We start from the raw sequence: 24655 nt of genomic DNA, 5'->3' as shown, positions 1-24655 counted from the left end.
CAGGCACAACCAGGCGGCAGACGTGCACAGAAGGAGGACCTACATCACTGAGGATTTCGTTGGTCTTGCGGGCACGGATGGCGTCCTCCTGTTCAGGGTGGCAAGTCCACTGGTGCAGGTAGGTGCGGTAAAGAACATCACTCAGCATGTCCTGGCACCGCTTAGCTACCTGGTTAGCGATGATGTCGGATGGGATGTGGATTTTGGTTTTGGTTTGATTGTAGTCCTTCTGGTAGACCCTCTGTTTAGACACACACGATAGAAACTTACTGATTAGCGATGCAAAAGAGATTAATTTGAAATAAAGTTTACACGTATTAAAAAATAAGTTCAATCCACAAGGGTAACTAAAACACTTTGATAAACAAATAAACGGTCAGAATACATATCTATTGACCTTAGGATGAGTTAGAAACAATAATAATTAATTACCAATTTACACAACCGCCCCCTTCTCTATTCTTATATGCAGTCTATGATCTCAAAAATAAAATTAATACATTGAGACTTATTGATTCTATATACTTGTAATACACATATAGTGGCATCTAACATATTTTATTAATCACCATGTTTTTCTTTCAGCTACTCCCTTTAGGTATCGTCACAGCGGATCATCTGACTCCATCTTACCTTGTCCCCAGTATCCTCCTCTGTCACACCGACTTACTGCATGTCCTCCCTCACTACAACATGAACCTCCTCTGAGGTCTTCCTCTTTTCCTCCTGCTCGGCAGCTCCATCATATGTACTGTCCCTTATCGGCACGTAGCCAAACCATCTCAGCCTTGCCTCTCTAATTCGACACCAAACTACTCGACTAGAGCTGTTCTTCTAATATACTCATTTTTTTTCCATCTATCCATCAGCGTCACCATTCTCCAAATCCTACATCACAGCAGGCCTCACTGCTGTCTTGTAAACCTTCCCTTTCAGTCTTGCTGCTATCCTTCTGTCTAATGTGTTTTATTACCTCTGCTGAGGAGGTTATGTTTCAGACATATAGCACAACTTGTGACAGACAGACAGACAGACAGACAGACAGACAGACAGACAGACAGACAGACAGACAGACAGACAGACAGACAGACAGACAGACAGACAGACAGACAGACAGACAGACAGACAGACAGACAGACAGATAGATAGATAGATAGATAGATAGATAGATAGATAGATAGATAGATAGATAGATAGATAGATAGATAGATAGATAGATAGATAGATAGATAGATAGATAGATAGATAGATAGATAGATAGATAGATAGAATTTTATTTCGGACATGCAAATATAATTGAAATAACAAGAGAAAAAACAACTTAAAAATCATCAAGTTTTCATGTATTTTTGTAGAAGCTCTTTTATTTTAAAACTTTGCATAAAAATTCTGCTGCCTTTGTTTGTATTGTCAACATTTAGGAAATTATACTGTTGTATCTGGATTCTGAATATTACATTAAAATTTGTATCCAGTTATCACGTCACATTTGAGCTCTGACCTCACTTTTACATTTCACATCTGCCTTTCTTGCAGGTGGGCCCCAAAATGTGTTATATCTTTTAATGATATAATATGTATTATATAGTACTATGAGTATCATAGTATTATATAATAACTTCATATTGTTCCTACATAATGTTTATACAGTCAAAACATCAACATCTGTCATGCTCCCTTTATTTGTATTTTACTGCACTACAAAGTTCTCATAGTATATTTAAAAACAACAAAGAAAACCAAATTATTAGATACAAAACACAACATTGTTTCCTTAACAGTAAATACTGTCCAGAGAGTGAGCTGCCTCTTTGAGTGCCTGTTGTTACTAATGGTTTCTTATTTCTCAGTGCATTGTGTAGTGGTGTAGTTTTTTATACTGTACTATATTTTGTAGTATCTCACCAGTGCCTTGTTCTTTTCCTGGTCTCCACAGCGCATCACTTCAGGGAAGTCCACCAGGGTTCCAGCCATGTAGTGACCTTTGGCCTTTTCGTGGGTATCCTTGTACTTGACCTAATGGTGTTTAGAATGATAAAAATTGCAGTAGTGCAAGAATAAAATATATCATGTTATTAGATTTAATTTTATCACAGTTCTAAAGAAATATAAGACACTCACATCACTAGCAATGTCCCTGCTCTTCTTGGAGATGACCAGTGGGATGTATTCATGGTTCAGCTGGTAGCTTGAAGCCTTCGACTCGTCCCAGTTTGATTTGTAGAGTTTCTAAAACCACAAAAGGTATGTGCAAAGTTTAAGAAAAGCCTGGCACAATACATGTATATAACACAGAACTTACAATAAATAAATTAGAAATCTAGAAAGGATTTGATTATTATTTTTACGTTACCTCACTGATGATCTTAGCCACCTCCCTGCTATGGGCCAGTTGAGGAGTATCATCTGAGCCAATATAATGACCCTTTTCTGCATTGAAAGTCTCTTTGTACTTCAACTATTAGAGAAAAAATAACTTTTTTTCAGATCATTGCTCACCGGTTTTCCGATCGAGAGTCATTTTAAATATTAGATTTTGCATACATCACTCAGGTTGGCAGCATTAATCTTTGCCAAAACTATCTCTGGCCGGTCCACAACCAGGGTGAATCTTCCAAAACCTTCTTGGGCAGTCTTCTTGTAAAGTCTCTGTAAATAAAACAGAGCAGTGAGGCAAGACACAATGACACAACATGTGATTAAAAAAACCAACTGAAAAAGAGGCTGAATGTCATGTAATGCAGTAAACATACATCATTGAGAATCTCCTGGGCCTTCTTGACCTTCACATGTTCAACAGAGTCAGCTGCTACCCAGCCACAGCCTCGGAGCCATTCCAGATCTGACTTATAGACGTGCTAGAGATCGAAAGCAAGATGCATGTTAGGAAGTCAAGACAGACGTTTCTGTCAGATTATTATGTCAATATGATTAATAGTTACAAATGTGCTTTACATCGCTTTGCAGATCATAGGCTTTGCGAGCCTGGATAACATCGTTGGAGTCTGGCATGCACGTCCACTGGTGCAGGCGAGTTCTGTAGTTGTCGTCGTTGACTTGGATCTGGCATTTCTTAGCCAGTTCAAACTGCAGCATGTCCACTGGCAGGTTGAACTTGGTCTTGGACTTGTTGAAGTCCTTCTTGTACAGAGCATCGCTGGCGATCTTGGCTGAGTTCAGAGCCAGCATGAGCAGAGGGTCGTCTTGGACGCTGAGAGCACCAATGTGGTGACCGACCTGCTTACGGTATCCCTCCAGGTATTTATGCTACAAGACAGGCAAAAAAAAAAAGAAAGAACTTATTTTTACCACATTATTAAGTTGTCAGTTAAATCAAACCTGATTAAATTTTATCCTACTACTTACTTTGCTTTGCACTTTAGTTGTCTGGATGCACTGCTTGATTGGTACAGCATCTGGAGGCATGAAGTATCCTGTAGCTTTGACCTTATCCCATTCTTTGGTGTACAGTTTCTACAAAAGATAATGTATCACTTATTTTGCTAATAATAAAGCAGGAACTGCACAAGGCTGAAATTTGCTGAGTTAAAATATGCAGAAAATGCATCATATATGCCATCAGTCTTACCGGGTGAACATTCTTCGCCACTTCTCTGGCTGTGGCAAGAGATGGTGTGTCCACCAATGAGTACTTGGTCTTGTCCTGGTGCCAGGCCTCACGATATTTAGCCTGAGCAACGTGGGAGATCAAAATTCAGCTACCTGGAATTTGCCACTAGCACTATTTTGCCACACGGTTCACATTAAGAACAAAAAGTCAAAACCAAGCAGCATTTTGATGACAGGCAATCATCCCCACCTCATTCAGGACTTCAGCAGCATTCCTGGCACGGACTAAGTCAATTCTGTCAGCTGGAACCATGAATTGCTGTGTATCCAACTTGATCCGATAGCCTCTCTATACAAGAAAGAAATGGAAGAAACTATTCAGTGTGCATACACATACTTTTTATTTGTTTTTAAGTCTTAGTGAGGTACAAACTTACATCAGCCAGGATCTTCTGCGCATGCTTCACCTTCAACACCTCTACGGACTCATGTGGCATCCATCCACATCCACGTATCCACTCCATATCAGCTTTGTAAACAGCCTGAGAAAAGAAAGCAGGCAGATAATTTATGCAACTGTACACTATAGGACAAAAGTTGAAACATTGTTACTGGATGAACTGGACTGAAGAGTGAAAACAATAGTATTAGAGGAAAAACTGTAATGTATTTTATCCACTGTAAAAACAGTAAAAAGTGTATTTGGCTGCCGAATGAGTAAAACGAGTAAAAGGATTTACATTTAATAAATGTTTATGATCTGTTCTCTACTTTCTGACTACACTGACACTATTGATTGGTAGAATACTACCCACATGTGCAACTATAAACTTACATCACTCTGGAGATCGTAGGCCTTTCTGGCCTGAACCACATCATTGGAGTCTGGCAGGCACGTCCACTGGTGCAGGTGAGTTCTGTAGTTGAAGTCGTTGACTTGGATCTGGCATTTCTTGGCCAGTTCCAGATTGAGCATGTCCACTGGCAGGTGGAACTTGGTCTTGGACTTGTTGAAGTCCTTCTTGTACAGAACATCACTGGCGATCTTGCCTGAGTTCAGAGCCAGCACGATTAGAGGGTCGTCCTGGACACTGAGAGCCCCAATGTGGTGACCGACCTGTTTTCGGTATCCCGTCTTGTACTTGTACTAAAGGGAGCAGAAATTAAAGGTTAATGCAAGTAGGACTAGACGTAGTCAGCAAGTAGATCATTTCTTAATGTTAATTTTGTTTTGTTTTTTTAACTTACATCACTGATAATATCTCTGGAAGCTTTAGCCTTTAGCACAGAGATAGCATCCTCCTTGATATGGTAGGCTCCTGCTTTCTGGTCATCCCATGCCTTTGTGTACAATTTCTGCACAGAACAAGAAATAAAGTTTTTAAAAAATCAACAAATAAATCAACAAAAATTGTGCGTCTGCACAGACAAGTTAAAAAGTAAACACTGGTAAAGTAAACACAAACGTACATTGCTGATATTAACAGCGTTGGCCTTGGCGAGTTCAAAGGTGGGGGTGTCGGGTGGCACATGAATGGTGAGCTTGTCTTTATCCCAGACTTCCCTATATTTTCTCTGTCAGAGATAAAAAAAAAAAAAAAAAAACATTAACTGCTTCATCTTATCCACTTGAATAGATATTTTTATCAAATATTTGGGTTTCACAATTTAAAAAAAAATCCAAGAAACTACAGAAAGATGTTACTCACATCACTGAGGTTTTCAGCATTTTGCTTGGACAAGACAATAGCTGGGAGGTCAACGACACTGGTGAACTTGACCGTACTTGGGTGTTGGCGGTAGAGCCTTTCATTGAGGACAGTCTGGGCATGCTTCACTTTGACGACATCTATACAGTCCTGAGGTGACCAGCCGCATCCCCTGAGCCACTCCAGATCAGCTTTGTACACAGCCTACAAACACAAAAATCAGTTTGAACCTAATTAAATACAGAATTTGTTCATGTATGGTTTGAATTTGACAAACTGTGGGATGACTCAAAATGGATGTAAAAAGGTCTATTTAATCAGTTAGAGACAGATAGAGGCTTAAATGTTCTGAAAATAATTGAACAATCGATTAAAATCCAAAAAGTGCTTTCTACAACAATAGCATGTACTTACATCACTCTGCAAATCATAGACTTTTCTAGCCTGCACAACATCATTGGAGTCTGGCAGGCACGTCCACTGGTGCAGGTGAGTTCTGTAGTTGAAGTCGTTGACTTGGATCTGGCATTTCTTGGCCAGTTCCAGATTGAGCATATCTACTGGGAGGTGGAACTTGGTCTTGGTCTTGTTAAAGTCTTTCTTATAGACATTGTCGCTGGCAATCTTCCCTGCATTAGCGGCCAGCATAATTAGTGGATCATCTTTCACACTGAGAGCACCGATGTGATGGCCACACTGCTTGCGGAAACCAGCCTTGTATTTGTACTGGAAATATGGATAGAAATAATGCATCAGTTTCAAAATAAATTCAAAAATAACCCTACATTTACTGTGGTGAAGCAACAAAAAGACAAACTGGAGCAAGTGGGAAACATAAACTTACATCACTGATGATGTTTCTGGAAGCCTTGGCTGATATAACAGAGATTGCATCCTTGGGAAGGTAGTAGCCTTTGTTGATCATTTCCATATAGCCTTCACGATAAAATTTCTGGAGATAAAAGAATAATGCTTTTAGGGTCTCATGTTCTATACACTGTAATACAAAGAGCAGTACCTATGAAAACATAATCATTTGTACCATGCTAACATGTTGTAAAACCTATGCAAGAAGAGACTGTATTACCAGACTGGTGTTGAGTTTATTCTGCTGGGCCAAGATGATCTCTGGGGTGTCAGGCATTACATGAATGTTGGTCTTATCATTCTCCCAGGCAGCAATGTAGGCTTTCTGTAAAAAGCAGATTAATATACTCAGTATACATAAAATGACTCAAAGCCCTACAAAATAAAAAGTTAGTGTCATTGGTGTGACACAACAAGAACCTCATATACTTTTGATGCACTACTTTTAAAGACCTGGCTCCCACAGAACAATAATGGATAAGATGTGCTATCTGTACCTTGTCCATAACCTGGGCATTGGCCTGAGCAAGGGCATATGGCATGTCAGCTGTATTAGCAGTGAACTTGAAGTTGCTGGGATGCTGACGATACTTTCTCTCACTCAGAATCTCTGCCGCTTTCTTGGCTTTCTCCACATCAATTGAACCAATTGGCACCCATCCCATTCCCTTGATCCATTCCATGTCAGCCTTATACACAGCCTGCAAGCCGAAGGAGAAGAAGAACCACAGGTCACAGCTACAGATAAGCCACAGAAGACAGAGACTGGAGCTAATATTCAGCAAAAAGTGATAAGTGCTCACATCACTCTGCAGGTCATAAGCCTTTCTGGCCTGAACCACATCATTGGAGTCTGGCAGGCACGTCCAGTTGTGCAGGTGAGTTCTGTAGTTGAAGTCGTTGACTTGGATCTGGCATTTCTTGGCCAGTTCCAGATTGAGCATGTCCACTGGCAGGTGGAACTTGGTCTTGGACTTGTTGAAGTCCTTCTTGTACAAAACATCACTGGCGATCTTGCCCGAATTCAAAGCCAACACGATTAGAGGGTCGTCCTGGACACTGAGAGCCCCAATGTGGTGACCGACCTGTTTTCGGTATCCCGTCTTGTACTTATACTGTGTGGCGAGCAGGAAGGAAATCAAAGTTAAGACAATAAATTTAAGCAAATAAAGTCAATAACAGAGAAGGAAAAACAATGTCACCTACATCGCTGATGATTTCTCTTCCATGTTTGGCAGCAACGACAGAGACAGCATCGGGCTTGAGGTCATAGCCCTTTCGGAAAATATCCTCAACGGCTTCCTTGTATATTTTCTGAAGGAAAGAGAAAATAAATAGTTACATTTAATCTGGGAATTCTCAAGCTAATTTTAGCAAGTCATATGTTAGCAAGTACACAGAGGACAAACTACTATTCCCTTCAATATGCCACTCTTGTTTTTTTTTTATAAACTTTTCAAGAATCACATATTTATATTTGATAATAATCATTGAATCATTTCAAATGCAAAAATACAAATTGAGACATAGGAGAATATTTTTATCTGCACATGAAGAAAAAAAACCCCTAAAAAAATCAATTTTATCTACTTGGATTTTATTGTCCTAATCATTTGTGCAGACAAAAAGTACCTGGCTGATGTTGTAAGCATTAGCTTTGGCAAGCAACAGCTCAGGGGTGTCAGGGGGCACATGGACCTTAATCTTTTCAGCATCCCAAGCAGCAACGTAGGTTCTCTGTGGTGGGAAACACAAAAGACAGAATGAAACAGAAAGTGCAAACAAGAGGACTTAACAGAAGGCAAATCAATGGAATTACAAATATATTACACTTTACCTTGTTCATGATATCAGCATTTGTTTTGGCTAAGACTAAAGGCATGGAGGTCATGTCTGTCTTATATTTCAGTGTGTCAGGTCTCTGCTTATAGAGGCGGTCGCTGAGGATTTTTGCAGCGTTCTTGGCCTTCAGCACGTCCAGTGATCCAATGGGGATCCATCCAACACCAACAACCTCATCCAAGTCAGCTTTGTATACAGCCTAGAAAAGTATACATGAATTCGAACATCAGAACACAAGAATAGTGACAAAATCAGCAGCATGGTTCACTGAGTATCCCGCAAAAGGACTTACGTCACTCTGGAGATCGTAGGCCTTTCTGGCCTGAACCACATCATTGGAGTCTGGCAGGCACGTCCAGTTGTGCAGGTGAGTTCTGTAGTTGAAGTCGTTGACTTGGATCTGGCATTTCTTGGCCAGTTCCAGATTGAGCATGTCCACTGGCAGGTGGAACTTGGTCTTGGACTTGTTGAAGTCCTTCTTGTACAGAGCATCACTGGCAATCTTGGCTGAGTTCAGAGCCAGCATGACAAGGGGGTCGTCGTGGATGCTGCGAGCGCCGATGTGGTGACCAACTTGCTTACGGTATCCTGTCTTGTACTTGTACTGGATAAAATTAGCCGAAAAAAAATTTATGTTACAAGTAGAACAATGCTTAAATTATGTTAAAGTGTCAGTAAACAGACACTTGGTACAGTATGACCACTTACGTCACTGATGATTTCCCTGGAGGCCTTAGCAGCCTTTACAGAGATTGCATCCACAGGGAGGAAATAGCCTTTCTTGATAGTTTCTTCATATCCTTGTCTGTATAGTTTCTGCAAAATAAGACATATGCACATTTTTTTAACTAAACTTCAACCTTTACTTTAACTTTCAATGTTCTAGTTTTGGCACCTAATTATAAAGTGATAAGGTTTGCTTAAGGGATCATATTCGCCAAGTCTACTGTAAGAATATCAGTGTGCTAGTAACTCAAGCCAAAGCATTCTGAATGAAGCTTAATGTCTTAATGAGTACACTTAACTCCTAACAGGTATTTTCCATTTTTTTGAAATTATTATAAATATTGAAAATATTTTGAAAGTATTCTTGTTGACATAATAAATCATGCTCTGAAATGATACTAACTTTGCTCATGGTTATTGCATTTTGTTGTGAGAGGACGATCTCAGGAGTGTCAGGTTTAATGTGCAGCGTGGTCTTGTCCTTCTCCCATGCTTCAGTGTAGAGGCGCTGGAAAAAACACAAATAATGCAGCGTTAATTAATGATTCTGACAAAAGTGATAACCAGATAGAAATGGCTTTGAAAGTCTTTAATGAAGAATTCTACCTTGTTCATGGTTAGGGCGTTATTCTTTGCCAGCACAAGATTCATGGCATCTACTGGGCTGGTAAATGGAACTTTGCTGGGATGCTGGCGGTACTTCGTTTCACTCAAAACTTCTGCAGCCTTCTTAGCTTTCTCCACATCAAGCGAGCCAATGGGGACCCAACCCAGGCCCTGGAGCCACTTCAGGTCAGCTTTGTAGACAGCCTGACATACACGGCAGAACAGCCTTGTGATATACTTTTAGTAGCACAAACACAGAATTAAAAAGCAATAAAAAGAATCATGAAAACAACTATTACATCACTCTGCAGGTCATATGCATGTCTGGCCTGGACCACATCATTGGAGTCTGGCAGGCACGTCCACTGGTGCAGGTGAGTTCTGTAGTTGAAGTCGTTGACTTGGATCTGGCATTTCTTGGCCAGTTCCAGATTGAGCATGTCCACTGGCAGGTGGAACTTGGTCTTGGACTTGTTGAAGTCCTTCTTGTACAGAGCATCGCTGGCAATCTTGGCTGAGTTCAGAGCCAGCATGACGAGGGGGTCGTCCTGGATGCTGCGAGCACCGATGTGGTGACCGACCTGCTTACGGTATCCTGTCTTGTACTTGTACTGGATGAAAAATAAAATATTATCATCAATATCTTTGAACAGTTTTATACATTGTGTATGATGAATTTTATTGATTATTATTTTCTTATACATTTACATATTACCAAGCCCTTTACAGTGCCGTATCAAATCTATTATACCTATATCGCACTATTATTTATTCTTATGTAAATAATTCAGATTAAAGACACACATCACTGGCAATGTCCCTGGAAGCTCTCGCCGCAATGACGGAAATGGCATCATTGCGCAGATCATAGCCCTTCTTCTTGGAGTCTTCATATGCCTGCTTGTACTTTTTCTGTAAGGAAACACAATGATCCAACAGATGGAAGTTATATGCATTTAAAATTCATAAGTGATGTGAGTCTTTCTACACCACAAATGCCTACATACCACACTGTAGTTAACGTTGTTTGCTTTGGCCAGAAGGACATCCATAGCATCGGGCATGAGATGGATCTTTGTCTTCTCGTTCTCCCAAGCTTCAATGTATGCTTTCTGCAGTAACAAAAACAGATAATGAGCAACTGTTTACATTACTACTTGTAAATGTATATATACATTTTATAATAACTTAATTTAAATACAACATCCAGTATGGCTGACGTAGATTTCAAATGGGATTTCATACCTTGTTCATAACCTGAGCATTGGCCTTAGCCAGTACTATGGGCATGTCTTCAGTGGATATTTTAAACTTGTAGTTGCTCGGGTGCTGACGATACTTTCTCTCACTCAGGATCTCACCAGCTTTCTTCACCTTCTCAACATCTAATGAACCTATTGGCACCCAACCAATACCCTGCAAAATCTTCAGATCCTCCTTGTACACAGCCTTGAGGAAAAAAGGATTTATTATGATTAAAAATATTCTAAAACTGGAAAATATATTTATTAATTAACATGATTATTTTACACCACTGAAATTCAAAGACTCACATCACTCTGCAGGTCATATGCATGTCTGGCCTGGACCACATCATTGGAGTCTGGCAGGCACGTCCACTGGTGCAGGTGAGTTCTGTAGTTGAAGTCGTTGACTTGGATCTGGCATTTCTTGGCCAGTTCCAGATTGAGCATGTCCACTGGCAGGTGGAACCTGGTCTTGGACTTGTTGAAGTCCTTCTTGTACAGAGCATCACTGGCAATCTTGGCTGAGTTCAGAGCCAGCATGAGCAGAGGGTCGTCCTGGATGCTGCGAGCACCGATGTGGTGACCGACCTGTTTACGGTATCCTGTCTTGTACTTGTACTGTGAAAATAATGATTGGAGTTAGCGGGGTCTGATATTTAAATATAAAAGTTTATCATTGTTCAGATCCAGTGAGCTTACATCACTGGCAATGTCCCTGGAAGCTCTTGCTGCAATGATGGATATGGCGTCATTTCGCATATCGTAGCCCTTCTTCTTGGAATCTTCATATGCCTGCTTGTACTTTTTCTGTTCATGATCACAAAAAACAGATTTTAAACATGTAATAAAAACAAAAAATAATAGTGTTCAGAATCATGAATACTTAAATACCTGCCTTGACATCTTATCAAGATATTAATGCAATAAATTCAATGATCTGAATTAATTATTCAAAACAAATGTTTAAATTGCTTAAACAGTAAAACGTTTTAATTTCCTACATACCACACTGTAGTTAACATTGTTTGCTTTAGCCAGAAGGACATCCATAGCATCGGGCATGACATGGATCTTTGTCTTCACGTTCTCCCAGGCTTCAATGTATGCTTTCTGTAATCATGGAAAAATGTAAACACTATCAACCATGAAGCTGTGCACAGAATCATTTCTTTACCATGTCAGCATTAGTACTTCACCAGAGTCATTCTGTATTAGTTATACTTTGCTGCATTTTGAGTGTTATTGAATTTTTACCTTGTTCATAACCTGAGCATTGGCCTTAGCCAGTGCTATGGGCATGTCTTCAGTGGATATTTTAAAACCATATTTGCTCGGGTGCTGACGATACTTTCTCTCACTCAGGATCTCACCAGCTTTCTTCACCTTCTCAACATCTAATGAACCTATTGGCACCCAACCAATACCCTGCAAAATCTTCAGATCCTCCTTGTACACAGCCTAGAAAAAAAGAAAGAAAGTGTTGTGGCAAAAGTTGGCAGATATACAAAAAACTATATGTAGAAATATAGAATATAGAAACTGTATATATATATAAATTATAAATATATACACACATCACTCTGCAGGTCATATGCATGTCTGGCCTGGACCACATCATTGGAGTCTGGCAGGCACGTCCACTGGTGCAGGTGAGTTCTGTAGTTGAAGTCGTTGACTTGGATCTGGCATTTCTTGGCCAGTTCCAGATTGAGCATGTCCACTGGCAGGTGGAACCTGGTCTTGGACTTGTTGAAGTCCTTCTTGTACAGAGCATCACTGGCAATCTTGGCTGAGTTCAGAGCCAGCATGAGCAGAGGGTCGTCCTGGATGCTGCGAGCACCGATGTGGTGACCGACCTGTTTACGGTATCCTGTCTTGTACTTGTACTGGATGAAAAATAAAATTATATCATCACTGCCTTTAAACAGTTTTATACATGCTGTACAATGGGTTTTATTATTTAAAAAAATTCATGTATGCATTAATAAGCCCTATAAATCAATATCAAAACTAATATATTTGCACTATTATTATGATACAATTAGTATATTTTTTTATGTAAATAATTCAGATTAAAGACACACATCACTGGCAATGTCCCTGGAAGCTCTCGCCGCAATGACGGAAATGGCATCATTGCGCAGATCATAGCCCTTCTTCTTGGAGTCTTCATATGCCTGCTTGTACTTTTTCTGTAAGGAAACACAATGATCCAACAGATGGAAGTTATATACATTTAAAATTCATAAGTGATGTGAGTCTTTCTACACCACAAATGCCTACATACCACACTGTAGTTAACATTGTTTGCTTTAGCCAGAAGGACATCCATAGCATCGGGCATGAGATGGATCTTTGTCTTCTCGTTCTCCCAGGCTTCAATGTATGCTTTCTGCAGTAACAAAAATGAAAAAAAAAAAAAGACAAAAAGTACTTACATTGTGACCTCTGTGTGAATTTTACAATAACTTAATTTACATACAACATCCAGTATGGCTGACGTAGATTTCAAATGGGATTTCATACCTTGTTCATAACCTGAGCATTGGCCTTAGCCAGTGCTATGGGCATGTCTTCAATGGATATTTTAAACTTGTAGTTGCTCGGTTGCTGACGATACTTTCTCTCACTCAGGATCTCACCAGCTTTCTTCACCTTCTCAACATCTAATGAACCTATTGGCACCCAACCAATACCCTGCAGCATCTTCAGATCCTCCTTGTACACAGCCTGGAAGAAAAAACAAAAACCAAGAATGATTTGCAATGATTGAATCTGGTGGACAACAAAAACGATATATAGTAAAAAAACACGAGTCCTGCAATATAATAATATTTTCATAATATAAATTATTAAAATATACTCACATCACTTTGTATGTTATACGCATGTCTGGCCTGGACCACATCATTGGAGTCTGGCAGGCATGTCCAGTTGTGCAGTCGGGTGATGTAGTTGAAATGGTTGACTTGAATCTGGTTCTTCTTGGCCAGTTCAAAGGCCATCATGTCCACTGGCAGGTGGAACTTGGTCTTGGACTTGTTGAAGTCCTTCTTGTACAGAGCATCACTGGCAATCTTGGCTGAATTCAGAGCCAGCATGAGCAGAGGGTCATCCTGGATGCTGCGAGCACCGATGTGGTGACCCACTTGCTTACGGTATCCTGTCTTGTACTTGTACTAAAAAAGCAATAGTGTGACGTTTAGTCACCAAACAGCATATTAGAATAAATGTTCACATAAAGCAATACAGCAAAGAGAATATAAACTGACACTTACATCACTAGCAATTGTAGTGGAAGCTTTAGCAGCTTGGACGGCAATGGCATCGCTACGAAGATTATGGCCCTTCTTCTTGGATAGTTCATGATCCAACTTGTACAGTTTCTATAGCAAGAAATAATGTCAACAAGGAAACCATGTCTACCTTCAAATGGACATGCTAATAGTATTAGTGTAATTGTTTCCCTAACTGTCATCCATATCATTACAGACAGGAAACTGCATATTATACGATACCTCACTGTAGTTCTTCCTGTTTTCCCGTGCCAGAACAATGTCCATTGCATCAGGCATGACATGGATTGAAGTCTTGTCTTTTTCCCAGGCTTTGATGTAGGATTGCTAAAGAAGCAAAATGTAATTATCGGCTTCACATAAAGTAAAGAGAAAGTACTTTTCAGTTATATTCATGACCAGTGTTGGGAAGGTTACTTTTAAAATGTAACTACAGATTACAGATTACATGCCCCAAAATGTATTTTGTAACGTATTCCGTTACGTTACTCAATGAGAGTAAAGTATTCTGATTACTTTGGATTACTTAATATATTATCATGCTTTTTACAACTACATGAATGAACTATTGCTGTGTTACTATTACTGAAGGTTACTCGCCATACCAATACCAACTAGATTTTTAAATCTTGATATAAAATGAGTAACAGTAGGTGGACATTAGGTAAGGCTGCACTTATTGCAGCGATCTTGTATAGAAAACTGTTCCGCGCATATATAAAACAGGTCCGCGGCTCCGAACCGTAGTAAATGGTAACATGTGCCGCGAGATTGAGACACGGGCATTAGAGGCTCTTAATGCGTGTTTTGTTTGGGTTTCCACCGGCGTGGAATTACCAGAAATATAGAGTTCATAGTCTTATGAAACAGGAAAAGACTGCCGTGTAATCCATTCATTTCAACAAAGTAACTGTATTCTGAATACCACCTTTTTAAACGGTAACTGTAACAGAATACAGTTACTCATATTTTGTATTTTAAATACGTAACGGCGGTACATGTATTCGGTTACTCCCCAACACTGTTCATGACAGATTCTCTTCTGTACCTTATCCATAATCTGGTTGTTGGTAGTGGCCAGTGTCAAGTCCATAGAGTGCATATCTTTGGTGAATTTGAAGTTGGTAGGAGGCTGACGATACAGTTTCTCATTGAGGGCCTTCCCTGCTGATTTTACTTTCTCAACATCCAGCGATCCAATAGGGACCCATCCTATTCCTTTGATGTAGTGCTCATACTCACTCTTGTACTGGTTCTGCGGGGAATACACAAATGTTTATTTCACAGTGGTAGCAATTGTGTAAAATTGTTATCTGTTCAAACTTTTACACATACATCACTGGCAATAAACTGCATGTTACGAGCAAGTTCCAGGTTCATGGCATCAGGCAGGAGAGCATTAGTGTGCTGAATGTGTCTGTATCCAGCCATAGTCTGAGCAGCAGAAGCCTGCTTGGCATGGACCACACTGAGCATGTCCACTGGGGAGTGATACTTCAGCTTGGCCTTGTGGTAGTCCTTCTTGTAGTTCTTGTCACTCTGCATCTTTGCCAACTCCATGTAGTGAACCAGCAGAGGATCGTCCTGGAGGCTGCGGAAGCCAACATGGTGGCCTCTCGCCTTCTCATAAGCCAATTTGTACTTGTACTGTAATAATAAATACACACTTGGTCAGCATGTGTGATGGGCTGTAGGAAATAAACCCCTTGACTTGCTACATTTACTTTATTTTCTACTTACGTTGCTGGCAATGGTGGTGCCAGCCTTGGCAGCCAGAATGGGGATAGCATCTGCTTTGAGGTTGTAGCCTTTATTAGCCATCTCCACAACACCAGCTTTGTAAAGTTTCTGAAATTACATATGACTAAGGTAAGTGATTTGCATTATTAACAGCCTAATAAATAACAAGACTCAGCAGGTTTATTAATTTGACGGATTCCCCTTACATTGCTCATATTGAGGGCATTAGCCTTTGCAAGGAGAATCTCAGGAGCATCTGGCATAATATGAACAGTCAGTTTGTCCTTTTCCCATGCAGCAGTGTATGCTTTCTGCAAGAAAAAATCATTAGAAAAATCAAATAATAGTGTCAGTTCTGAACAATGTTTTTGACAATATTGTGTGGCTTTGTTCTCCAATTAAAGTTAAAAGATTTCACCTTGTTCATGATCTGATTGTTGGCAGTAGCCAGAGTCAAGTCCATGGAGTCCATCAGCTTGCTGTACTTGAGGTTGGATGGATGAGTGCGGTATTTCTTTTCACTAAGAATTTGACCGCCAACTTTAGCAGTCTCAACTGAAAGTGATCCAATAGGGACCCATCCTATTCCTTTGATGTAGTGCTCATACTCACTCTTGTACTGGTTCTGAGGGGAATACACAATTGTTTTTTCACAGCTATGCACAATAAGGGCAGTAACTGTGTAAAATTGTTATCTATTCAAATTGTTATACATACATCACTGGCAATAAACTGCATGTTACGAGCAAGTTCCAGGTTTATGGCATCAGGCAGGAGAGCATTAGTGTGCTGAATGTGTCTGTATCCAGTCATAGTCTGAGCAGCAGAAGCCTGCTTGGCATGGACCACACTGAGCATGTCCACTGGGGTGTGATACTTCAGCTTGGCCTTGTGGTAGTCCTTCTTGTAGTTCTTGTCACTCTGCATCTTTGCCACTTGCATGTAGTGAACCAGCAGAGGATCATCCTGGAGGCTGCGGAAGCCAACGTGGTGGCCTCTCGCCTTCTCATAAGCCAATTTGTACTTGTACTGTAACAATAAATGTGCACTTGGTCAGCATCTGTAATGGGCTGTAGGAAATAAACTCCTTAACTTGCTAGATTTGCTTTATTGTCTACTTACGTTGCTGGCAATGGTGGTGCCAGCCTTGGCAGCCAGAATGGGGATAGCATCTGCTTTGAGGTTGTAGCCTTTATTAGCCATCTCCACAACACCAGCTTTGTAAAGTTTCTGTGAAAACATATACAATGACAGAAAGGTCACGCTACAGTTAAGGATCATACATATATTATATAGCCATGGCTTACAGCATAATGGTTAGATAAGATATAGATGTTAAATCATATAAATAATTGAATAAATAATAATAAATATAATTTGTAATGCCTTACATTGCTCATGTTCAGAGCATTAGCCTTCGCCAGCAGAATCTCAGGAGCGTCTGGCATGACATGGGTGGTCACTTTGTCCTTCTCCCAGGCTGCGGTGTATGCTTTCTGTAGGTCAAGAAATCAGTGAAAGGGGTCAATCACAATTTTTATCACAAACAAGACTATCTCTATTTTGAGACCCTATACAACACATCTGAAAATACTGCACCTTGTTCATGATCTGGTTGTTGGCACTAGCCAAAGCCAAGTCCATGGAGTCCATCAGTTTGCTAAACTTGAAATTTGATGGATGAGTGCGGTACTTATTTTCACTCTGAATCTGACCGCCAACCTTGGCAGTTTCAACAGCAAGCGAGCCAATAGGGACCCATCCAGTGCCTTTGACAAAGTTATTCCAGTCAGATTTGTAATCATTCTGGAAAAAAAAGTCATGACGCAAATTAGTTCCAAAGTAAAGATAAATGATCTTTTGTAGTTCAAATCTGGTTTTTATTATTTTTTTAAAATGGCATACATATGACTATCTTTGCTACTTACATCACTTGACTGGAGGTTCATGGTTCGACACAGCCGCAGGTGCATGTTGTCAGGGAGAAGCAAGTAGCTGTGAGGGATCTTCTTGTATCCAGCCATTGTCTGAACAGCAGAAGCCTGCTTGGCATGAGCCACACTGAGCATGTCCACTGGGGTATGATACTTCAGCTTGGCCTTGTGGTAGTCCTTCTTGTAGTTCTTGTCACTCTGCATCTTTGCCAACTCCATGTAGTGAACCAGCAGAGGATCGTCCTGGAGGCTGCGGAAGCCAACATGGTGACCTCTCGCCTTCTCATAATCTTTTTTGTACTGGACCTAAAGAAAAAAAAAAGAAAAAGTGATGTGTTGATTCTTTCTTTTTTACAGTTAAATTTAGTTAAATTTATTACATGCATTTATTACATACATTGCTGGCAATATGCCTGCCGTGCTTGGCATGCAGGATGGGAATAGCATCAGGCTTCATGTCATATCCCTTGGCAATGTCTTCCACCCACTTGTGCCTGTAATGACTCTGCAAATAAACAGCAAAGTGTTACAACAACTTTTTGCACAACTATGCTCATATACACCTTGAACCTCAGGAAATTGCTATTGCTTCAACTTGCATATTCAGTTAAATAATTTGTGCTCTAACCTCGCTAATAGTCTGGGCATTAAACTTAGCCTGGAGAAACTCGGGGCAGTCAGATGGCAGATGGTAGGTGTGCATGAACTTCTCTCCAGAAGCTTTGTATGTAGTCTAGTCAGAAAAAAGAAACAACAGTGAATGTTTAAAGAATCTCTACATAAGTATCTTCTGTTAAGAAAAGGGATTCTTACGATGTCCATCTGTTTAGTGTTGGCCATAGCCAGAGTCATGTTCATGGCATCGGTCTTGCTTGTATATTTGAAATTACTGGGGTGCTGGCGGTAATTTCTTTCATCCAGTGCAGCTTTAGCGGTTTTGGCTTTTTCAACATCCAGAGAACCAATAGGGACCCATCCTATACCTTTAGAGTAGCTGTTGTAATCTGACTTGTAGACATTCTGTGGGTATTTAGAGAAAATCTAAATTAATCAAAGGTCATAATCAAATATATACATATATGTAATGCTATATATGTTGTTCCAGGATGAGACCAATATATAAAGATAATAAGATGAAAAGAATACACACGTCACTCTGAATCTCCATCATGTTGCGACACAGCCGCAGGTGCATGTTGTCAGGAAGAAGCAAGAAGCTGTGGGGGATCTTCTTGTATCCAGCCATTGTCTGAACAGCAGAAGCCTGCTTGGCATGAGCCACACTGAGCATATCCACTGGGGTGTGATACTTCAGCTTGGCCTTGTGGTAGTCCTTCTTGTAGTTCTTGTCACTCTGCATCTTTGCCACTTGCATATAGTGAACCAGCAGAGGATCATCCTGGAGGCTGCGGAAGCCAACGTGGTGGCCCTTTTCTTTCTCATAGGCCAGCTTATACTTGTACTGTATTAAATAAAATGCAATATAAGTAATATTATTAAATGCATTAACATTTAAAAATTATTATGAAAAGCATAATTCCAGCTTACATTGCTGGCAATGTTTCTTGAAGTTTTGGCTGCTACGATGGGAATGGAATCCTCTTTCATGTGATGTCCTTTGAGCAGATCTTGGCGGTGAGAATAAGTGTAATAATTCTAAACAAAAAGATAATCAGCGATATTGTTACAAAAACATTCACAATTAAATTTCTTTGTATGTTTCATATGTGCTTAAATCAATCTGCAGCTAACCTGGCTGATGTTGGCAGCATTGTATCTGGCTTGCAGAAATTGGGGGGCATCAGGAGGGAGATTGTAAGTGTGCATGAACTTCTCTCCGCTGGCTTTGTACTCTTTCTGTGTAATTACAGTGAAGGCAAGAATTTATTTCTTCTCTGAAAAGGACTAAATTTTAGATATGTAGCATAAGTCATTATTTTGTTTTGTCCTTCTCACCACATTCATGATCTTAGCATTGGTCTTAGCCAGCTCCATGCTCATGGAGTCAGTAGCACTGGTGAACTTGATGGTTTGAGGGTGCTGTCTGTACTTTTTCTCATTCAGAGCTGCTGCTGCCGTTTTGGCTTTTTCAACCTCCAGAGAACCAATTGGAACCCAGCCAATACCCTTGACCGAGGTCTCATAATCCATCTTGTAGTTGTGCTGAGAAATAGAAAAAAACCCAGAAAACAAGAAACTATTGTCAGACCAAATACCATTTTTAGAGAGTCCATACGGTTTATATTGCCATTAAGTCACAAGCATTGTTAATAACATACATCGCTGGAATTGTAGTTCATGGTGCGAGCAAGTTGCAGACCCATAGCATCAGGGAGAAGAAAGTATTTATGGTGGTGCTGCTTGTAGCCAATGTAGGTCTGCACTGCTGAAGCATGTTTAGCCTGAACCACACTGAGCATGTCCACTGGGGTGTGATACTTCAGCTTGGCCTTGTGGTAGTCCTTCTTGTAGTTCTTGTCACTCTGCATTCTGGCCACCTCCATGTAGTGAACCAGCAGAGGATCGTCCTGGAGGCTGCGGAAGCCAACATGGTGGCCTCTCGCCTTCTCATAAGCCTTTTTGTACTGGACCTAGGAGTTAAAGCACATGGAGCTTCCCTAGTTTTTTATATGTAACAATTATTTAAAAAGTGCAGCAAATTTGGTCTTTCAGAAAACTTACATCACTGGCAGCATGTCTGGCAGCTTTGGCAGCAACAATAGGGATGGCATCAGGCTTCAGGTCATAACCCTTAGCAATCAGCTCCTGCCAAGCAAACTTGTAGTAATTCTGAAATCACATAAAACATATAAACAATGTTTAAGGCATGTATCCATTATAGCTTTACGCAAACATGAACAGATGCACACACATACTGTGGCGATATACAGTTATATAAGTTTTAAAAGTGAGTTGAAAAAATATTTTATTTATTTAGCTTTTTTTATGTGCATTCGTCACCTTGCTGATGTTGTAGGCATTGCACTTGGCCTGAAGGAACTCTGGGACATCCGGGGGCAGAGAGTACTTCTGATGGATCTCCTCTAGACCTCGCTTGTAGAACAGCTATAAAAGAATAAATGTAACAGAGCAGAAATTAAAAGAAAGTAAGAGCAAACAAGAATCTTCCTAAAAGGGATCTTGGAAAAATGCAGAAGGAATTCGTTCTCCAGTATGAACAGTGACACTTGACTCACATCGCTCCTCTGAAGCTGGTTGACTTTGGCCTGCATCATGATGGGGTGGTCGTCGATAGATGTGAATGGGATCTTGTCTGGGTGTGTTCTGTATTTTTTCTGAAGGAAAAGAGTAAATAAATATTATTATTTTAATGACCTATCAGCTCTGAAATATGCATTTTGTTATTACCATGAGAGCAGATGTAAAGAAGCCATGTTGCACACATACCTCATTGAGGATCTCTGCAGCTTTCTTAGCCTTTTCCACTTCCAATGAGCCATATGGGACCCATGGAGTACCTTTGGTGTAGCTGTTGTAGTCAGCCTTATACTCATTCTTTGGTGCAGAGAAACACACAAAACCAAAACAAATGTTGATGAATATTTAAGCCCACAATAGCACATCAGGACATGTTTTCATATTATGATGAAAAAAGCAGAACTTTAGCAAAACTGAGCAGTTGGAGTCTCTAAAGTCTGTTTGGACTTACATCACTCTGGATAACGTTGGCTTTCTTGGCCAGATCCAGCAGGACGCTGTCAGGTGGAAGGAAATAGTTGGTGCTGATGCTCCTGTAACCAGCCATGCTGGAAATTGCCTGGGATTTCTTAGCCAAGGTGACTGACAACATATCCAGTGGTGTATGATACTTGGTCTTTACTTTTTCATAGTCTTTTTTGTATTCACGCTGTGAAGATATAAACAAGAGATTACTCAGTTGCCCTTCTTTTTAACCCCCATAAATTAATATTTATTAAAAATATGACATCAACTAATAACTTACATCACTCTGGATTTTGGCCAGATGGACAGAGTGCAGCATCTTCGGATCGTCGTTAATACTGAGGGCTCCAACCATCTTTCCCTTGTTCTTCTCATACTCCTTTTTATATTTAACCTAGTAATGAACAGAATTTATCATGGATTAGAATACATAACAGGTACTGCAGGTAATTTATCTGTTGAAGCAGTTGTTGAAGTAGGATACTTACATCACTGATGGCGTTTGTGTGAGCACGGGCAGCAAGGATTGAGATGGTATCCCCTTTGATCTCAAACTTTTTCGCTTTGGTTTTCTCCCAATCATACTTATAGCAGTTCTGCAAGAAGAAAGTGTGCCATTCAGGAAATTGAAATCGACAGTATGAGAAATCAAAGCTGATACGAGTTAAATTTTAGAGATATGCAAATATCGCAGTTACTTACATCACTGAGGTTAAAAGCGTTAACTCTGGACTGAATGAAGAAGGGGTAGTCTGGGGGTAGACTGTTCTTCATTTTTATTTCCTCGTACTTTGCCTTGTAGTTTAACTGCAGAAGAACAAAATGGTAATATTATTGTGTCAGTACTGCTCAGGGTATATTTTCTGATAAGCTGTTATTTGACTTTCTGTCACTGGAGGGCAGTAGTGTGCTATCAGGGCTCAGAGATGGTGACAGTTGCTTTCTCCACCTCCCCAACCCCTGTCTGATCACAGGGTTTATTCTGGGCCAACTGAATGCTTGTTTCTATTTATACTACAGAGAAATGGCTCTCCAGTTTCCATGGCGCCCATAGAAAGACAGCTGGGCTTCATAGATGATTGAGCAAATTTAAAGGTGATCTGCATATCTAGGAGAATTGGATTGACACAAGCTGGTGATTGCAAGAATTCCAGGCCATAAATGGACACCGAGAAAACAAAATAGTCACATTAATGTTACTATTATATGCAGGTATCACCTAAATGTTCAGTGCGTGTTTGTTAGCTTTACTGTACCAGTTTAAATTCTAGACTTTCCTACATTAGCACCAAGAGGAAGTGGTCCAAAAAAGGTACATACGTCACTTAGCTGTTTGGCGTTGATGGCGGCTTGAACTTGAACTGGTGAATCCACCACTTGTGTAAATTTCACTGTGTCTGGATGTTGCCGGTAAACTTTCTGAAAACCAAAGGATCAAAACAAAAATAATAATTGTCCATATACATATAAGAAATCCAAAAAGAACCTGGATCCATTTTATTGCAAAGAACAGTTTTATAATCAGCGACTACTCACATCGTTGCATTGATGAAGTTTCTTCCCAGCTTCGTATTCAGGCGTAAGTGTTTGAGGAAAGAAGCATCTAGTTTTAATGTCTTCATAATCAGATTTATATAGTTGCTGTGAAATACAAAAAGTAAATATTGTGTTATGAGGAAAGGCTTGATGAGGAATATATTAATACATGCTCAAATTTTTTAATGCACAAACCTCATTTTTCATTTCCTCGACTTTCTGGCAGTGAAGCATATAAAGGTCCTCATAGCTTCCAATGTAGTGGCCCTTCACCTCATTTTCATACTTATTTTTGTAATGTGCCTAAAAGAAAATCAAAACGTGTGTTAAAAGAGAAACATAAGTGGTTCATATTCAAAGAAATTTTAACTCAACGAGCTCTCTTACATCAGAGAACTGCTTAAGTACTGAGTCCATCTGAAACTTGGGCGTGTCACAGTAGTTGATGCTGAAACCCCTGGATTTCTCATAGCTAGCCTTATATACTTTCTGGAAAGGAAATGGCAAAAACAAAACAAAGTCAAACAACGATAAAAAAAATATATGAGCAGCTACATACATACTTGTGGTACAGGAAAAACTACAGGAGAGTAATTGCAAACAACAAGCAAACACTATGTATTTCACTTCCACTTATCCAATTCAGGGTCGTGGGGAGGGGCTGGACTCTATCCCAACAATAACAGGGCAATTGGCCCGGTAATTTAAGCAATAATTAAACAACCGCCTAAGATTTTATAATTTAGTTTTCCTGAAAAGGCAAAAGGTCTATCTTTTGTCACAGAAGAAAAATAAACTTTCTGCACAGGGCTTTTTAAACACCTACATCACTGAGGATAGTGCCAGCATATCTGAGCTGCCTCAATAGAGGATTCTCTGTGGCGGGGAGCGTGTTGTAGTCAGACTGTGCTTTTTTCTTCTCATACTCCTTCTTGTATTGGACCTAAAGACAGAAACAGATCACTGTGAGTAAAAAAAGAGAGGAAAGTGTGATAATGAGGTGTGTTCACATGGTTCAAAATGATGGCACAGTTGGTTGGCCAGCTAAGAAGTGTGTCTTTCGCATTTCTTGAAAACGATGCATGTTTCCCCTGTGTGTGAACGTGTGGGTGGCTATGAGGTGCAGAGCAACTGAAAAGCTTTGTCACACAGACTCGCATTTTATTCCTGCGTGCTAGTAAAGTAATGTGCATGGTGACAGTAAACCAAATGTGGATCTCTCAGTCATGCAGTGTGGGCACAATACAGTGTATCCCTGCGTCAGAGTGGACTGAGTCTCTTGACTCACACACTGCTCTGAGACATGGGTCAACTCTCTGTCGTGTCTTCCGCATGAGATCGGGCCTATAAAAATACTGTGTTACCTTTGTGTTTATGCGTGTTTTCGCGCTTACCTCACTAGCAGCAATACGAGCCTTCTTGTTTGCATCATAAGTGGGTGTTTCTGTTTGCATGAAATAAATTTGGTCTTTTGTATCCTCATAATGTTGCGTGTATCTTCTCTGAAAGGAAAACACACAACAGTTATGTACAGAAAAAGGACAAAGAAAAGCAGAAATCTGAAATCCTTTCCTTTAAATAGTGAATTCTTACGTCGCTGAGGTTCTCCATTGCCACCCTGGCAGTCGCCACGTCGAAGTAAGGAGTCTCACACCACTGACCCTTTACATTTTTATTGTAATCTTCCTTGTACTTAAGCTGTGAGGAAAAGATGGCAATTAACATAAGAAGGTTTTTTTTTTATTAAAGGACAAATGAATAAATCTCATATGTTTATATAAACACATTAGGAATGATTGGAATTCCTGTCATTGTTAGCCTCTCCCACCCAGCTTAGTGTTGCTACTAATATCAGAGAGCAGGTGGACTGATCCCTTTCTCAGGGTTGGTTGGTGTCT

At 40.1% G+C, this 24655-nt stretch overlaps 1 protein-coding gene across 9 annotated transcripts in view; it reads right to left on the bottom strand.

Moving 5' to 3' along the window:
• neb (nebulin) overlaps nucleotides 1-24655 on the bottom strand; it is a 70111-nt gene that overhangs the window by 28463 nt on the left and 16993 nt on the right. For all 9 annotated transcript variants that reach the window (XM_085383426.1, XM_085383427.1, XM_085383420.1 and 6 more), the window contains 75 exons: nucleotides 24351-24455; nucleotides 24152-24259; nucleotides 23584-23700; nucleotides 23145-23246; nucleotides 22953-23060; nucleotides 22758-22862; nucleotides 22542-22640; nucleotides 21924-22028; nucleotides 21710-21817; nucleotides 21502-21615; nucleotides 21208-21405; nucleotides 20946-21053; nucleotides 20735-20833; nucleotides 20499-20603; nucleotides 20220-20327; nucleotides 19817-20128; nucleotides 19494-19700; nucleotides 19290-19394; nucleotides 19086-19193; nucleotides 18688-18999; nucleotides 18351-18557; nucleotides 18166-18270; nucleotides 17935-18042; nucleotides 17532-17843; nucleotides 17203-17409; nucleotides 16995-17099; nucleotides 16726-16833; nucleotides 16321-16632; nucleotides 16022-16228; nucleotides 15810-15914; nucleotides 15604-15711; nucleotides 15199-15510; nucleotides 14912-15118; nucleotides 14086-14190; nucleotides 13846-13953; nucleotides 13435-13746; nucleotides 13094-13297; nucleotides 12855-12959; nucleotides 12652-12759; nucleotides 12142-12453; nucleotides 11822-12025; nucleotides 11573-11677; nucleotides 11267-11374; nucleotides 10874-11185; nucleotides 10566-10769; nucleotides 10328-10432; nucleotides 10125-10232; nucleotides 9620-9931; nucleotides 9321-9524; nucleotides 9118-9222; nucleotides 8697-8804; nucleotides 8281-8592; nucleotides 7984-8187; nucleotides 7779-7883; nucleotides 7353-7460; nucleotides 6950-7261; nucleotides 6644-6847; nucleotides 6367-6471; nucleotides 6124-6231; nucleotides 5694-6005; nucleotides 5280-5483; nucleotides 5041-5145; nucleotides 4819-4926; nucleotides 4406-4717; nucleotides 4008-4112; nucleotides 3821-3919; nucleotides 3590-3691; nucleotides 3367-3474; nucleotides 2956-3267; nucleotides 2754-2858; nucleotides 2545-2649; nucleotides 2354-2458; nucleotides 2122-2229; nucleotides 1906-2016; nucleotides 44-241 (listed from right to left, as the gene is read on the bottom strand). In XM_085383426.1, coding sequence (XP_085239552.1) covers nucleotides 44-241; nucleotides 1906-2016; nucleotides 2122-2229; nucleotides 2354-2458; nucleotides 2545-2649; nucleotides 2754-2858; nucleotides 2956-3267; nucleotides 3367-3474; nucleotides 3590-3691; nucleotides 3821-3919; nucleotides 4008-4112; nucleotides 4406-4717; nucleotides 4819-4926; nucleotides 5041-5145; nucleotides 5280-5483; nucleotides 5694-6005; nucleotides 6124-6231; nucleotides 6367-6471; nucleotides 6644-6847; nucleotides 6950-7261; nucleotides 7353-7460; nucleotides 7779-7883; nucleotides 7984-8187; nucleotides 8281-8592; nucleotides 8697-8804; nucleotides 9118-9222; nucleotides 9321-9524; nucleotides 9620-9931; nucleotides 10125-10232; nucleotides 10328-10432; nucleotides 10566-10769; nucleotides 10874-11185; nucleotides 11267-11374; nucleotides 11573-11677; nucleotides 11822-12025; nucleotides 12142-12453; nucleotides 12652-12759; nucleotides 12855-12959; nucleotides 13094-13297; nucleotides 13435-13746; nucleotides 13846-13953; nucleotides 14086-14190; nucleotides 14912-15118; nucleotides 15199-15510; nucleotides 15604-15711; nucleotides 15810-15914; nucleotides 16022-16228; nucleotides 16321-16632; nucleotides 16726-16833; nucleotides 16995-17099; nucleotides 17203-17409; nucleotides 17532-17843; nucleotides 17935-18042; nucleotides 18166-18270; nucleotides 18351-18557; nucleotides 18688-18999; nucleotides 19086-19193; nucleotides 19290-19394; nucleotides 19494-19700; nucleotides 19817-20128; nucleotides 20220-20327; nucleotides 20499-20603; nucleotides 20735-20833; nucleotides 20946-21053; nucleotides 21208-21405; nucleotides 21502-21615; nucleotides 21710-21817; nucleotides 21924-22028; nucleotides 22542-22640; nucleotides 22758-22862; nucleotides 22953-23060; nucleotides 23145-23246; nucleotides 23584-23700; nucleotides 24152-24259; nucleotides 24351-24455 — 12222 coding nt within the window. The remainder of the gene's footprint in view (nucleotides 1-43; nucleotides 242-1905; nucleotides 2017-2121; nucleotides 2230-2353; nucleotides 2459-2544; nucleotides 2650-2753; nucleotides 2859-2955; nucleotides 3268-3366; nucleotides 3475-3589; nucleotides 3692-3820; nucleotides 3920-4007; nucleotides 4113-4405; nucleotides 4718-4818; nucleotides 4927-5040; nucleotides 5146-5279; nucleotides 5484-5693; nucleotides 6006-6123; nucleotides 6232-6366; nucleotides 6472-6643; nucleotides 6848-6949; nucleotides 7262-7352; nucleotides 7461-7778; nucleotides 7884-7983; nucleotides 8188-8280; nucleotides 8593-8696; nucleotides 8805-9117; nucleotides 9223-9320; nucleotides 9525-9619; nucleotides 9932-10124; nucleotides 10233-10327; nucleotides 10433-10565; nucleotides 10770-10873; nucleotides 11186-11266; nucleotides 11375-11572; nucleotides 11678-11821; nucleotides 12026-12141; nucleotides 12454-12651; nucleotides 12760-12854; nucleotides 12960-13093; nucleotides 13298-13434; nucleotides 13747-13845; nucleotides 13954-14085; nucleotides 14191-14911; nucleotides 15119-15198; nucleotides 15511-15603; nucleotides 15712-15809; nucleotides 15915-16021; nucleotides 16229-16320; nucleotides 16633-16725; nucleotides 16834-16994; nucleotides 17100-17202; nucleotides 17410-17531; nucleotides 17844-17934; nucleotides 18043-18165; nucleotides 18271-18350; nucleotides 18558-18687; nucleotides 19000-19085; nucleotides 19194-19289; nucleotides 19395-19493; nucleotides 19701-19816; nucleotides 20129-20219; nucleotides 20328-20498; nucleotides 20604-20734; nucleotides 20834-20945; nucleotides 21054-21207; nucleotides 21406-21501; nucleotides 21616-21709; nucleotides 21818-21923; nucleotides 22029-22541; nucleotides 22641-22757; nucleotides 22863-22952; nucleotides 23061-23144; nucleotides 23247-23583; nucleotides 23701-24151; nucleotides 24260-24350; nucleotides 24456-24655) is intronic.

Source organism: Rhamphochromis longiceps, linkage group LG16 (genome assembly GCF_057381845.1).
Source record: "Rhamphochromis longiceps isolate RC_006_pf linkage group LG16, R_longiceps_female_GT1.1, whole genome shotgun sequence".
Lineage (NCBI taxonomy): Eukaryota > Metazoa > Chordata > Actinopteri > Cichliformes > Cichlidae > Rhamphochromis > Rhamphochromis longiceps.
Note: the sequence above shows the minus strand (reverse complement) of the source record. Positions and strands in the feature narration are given on the sequence as shown.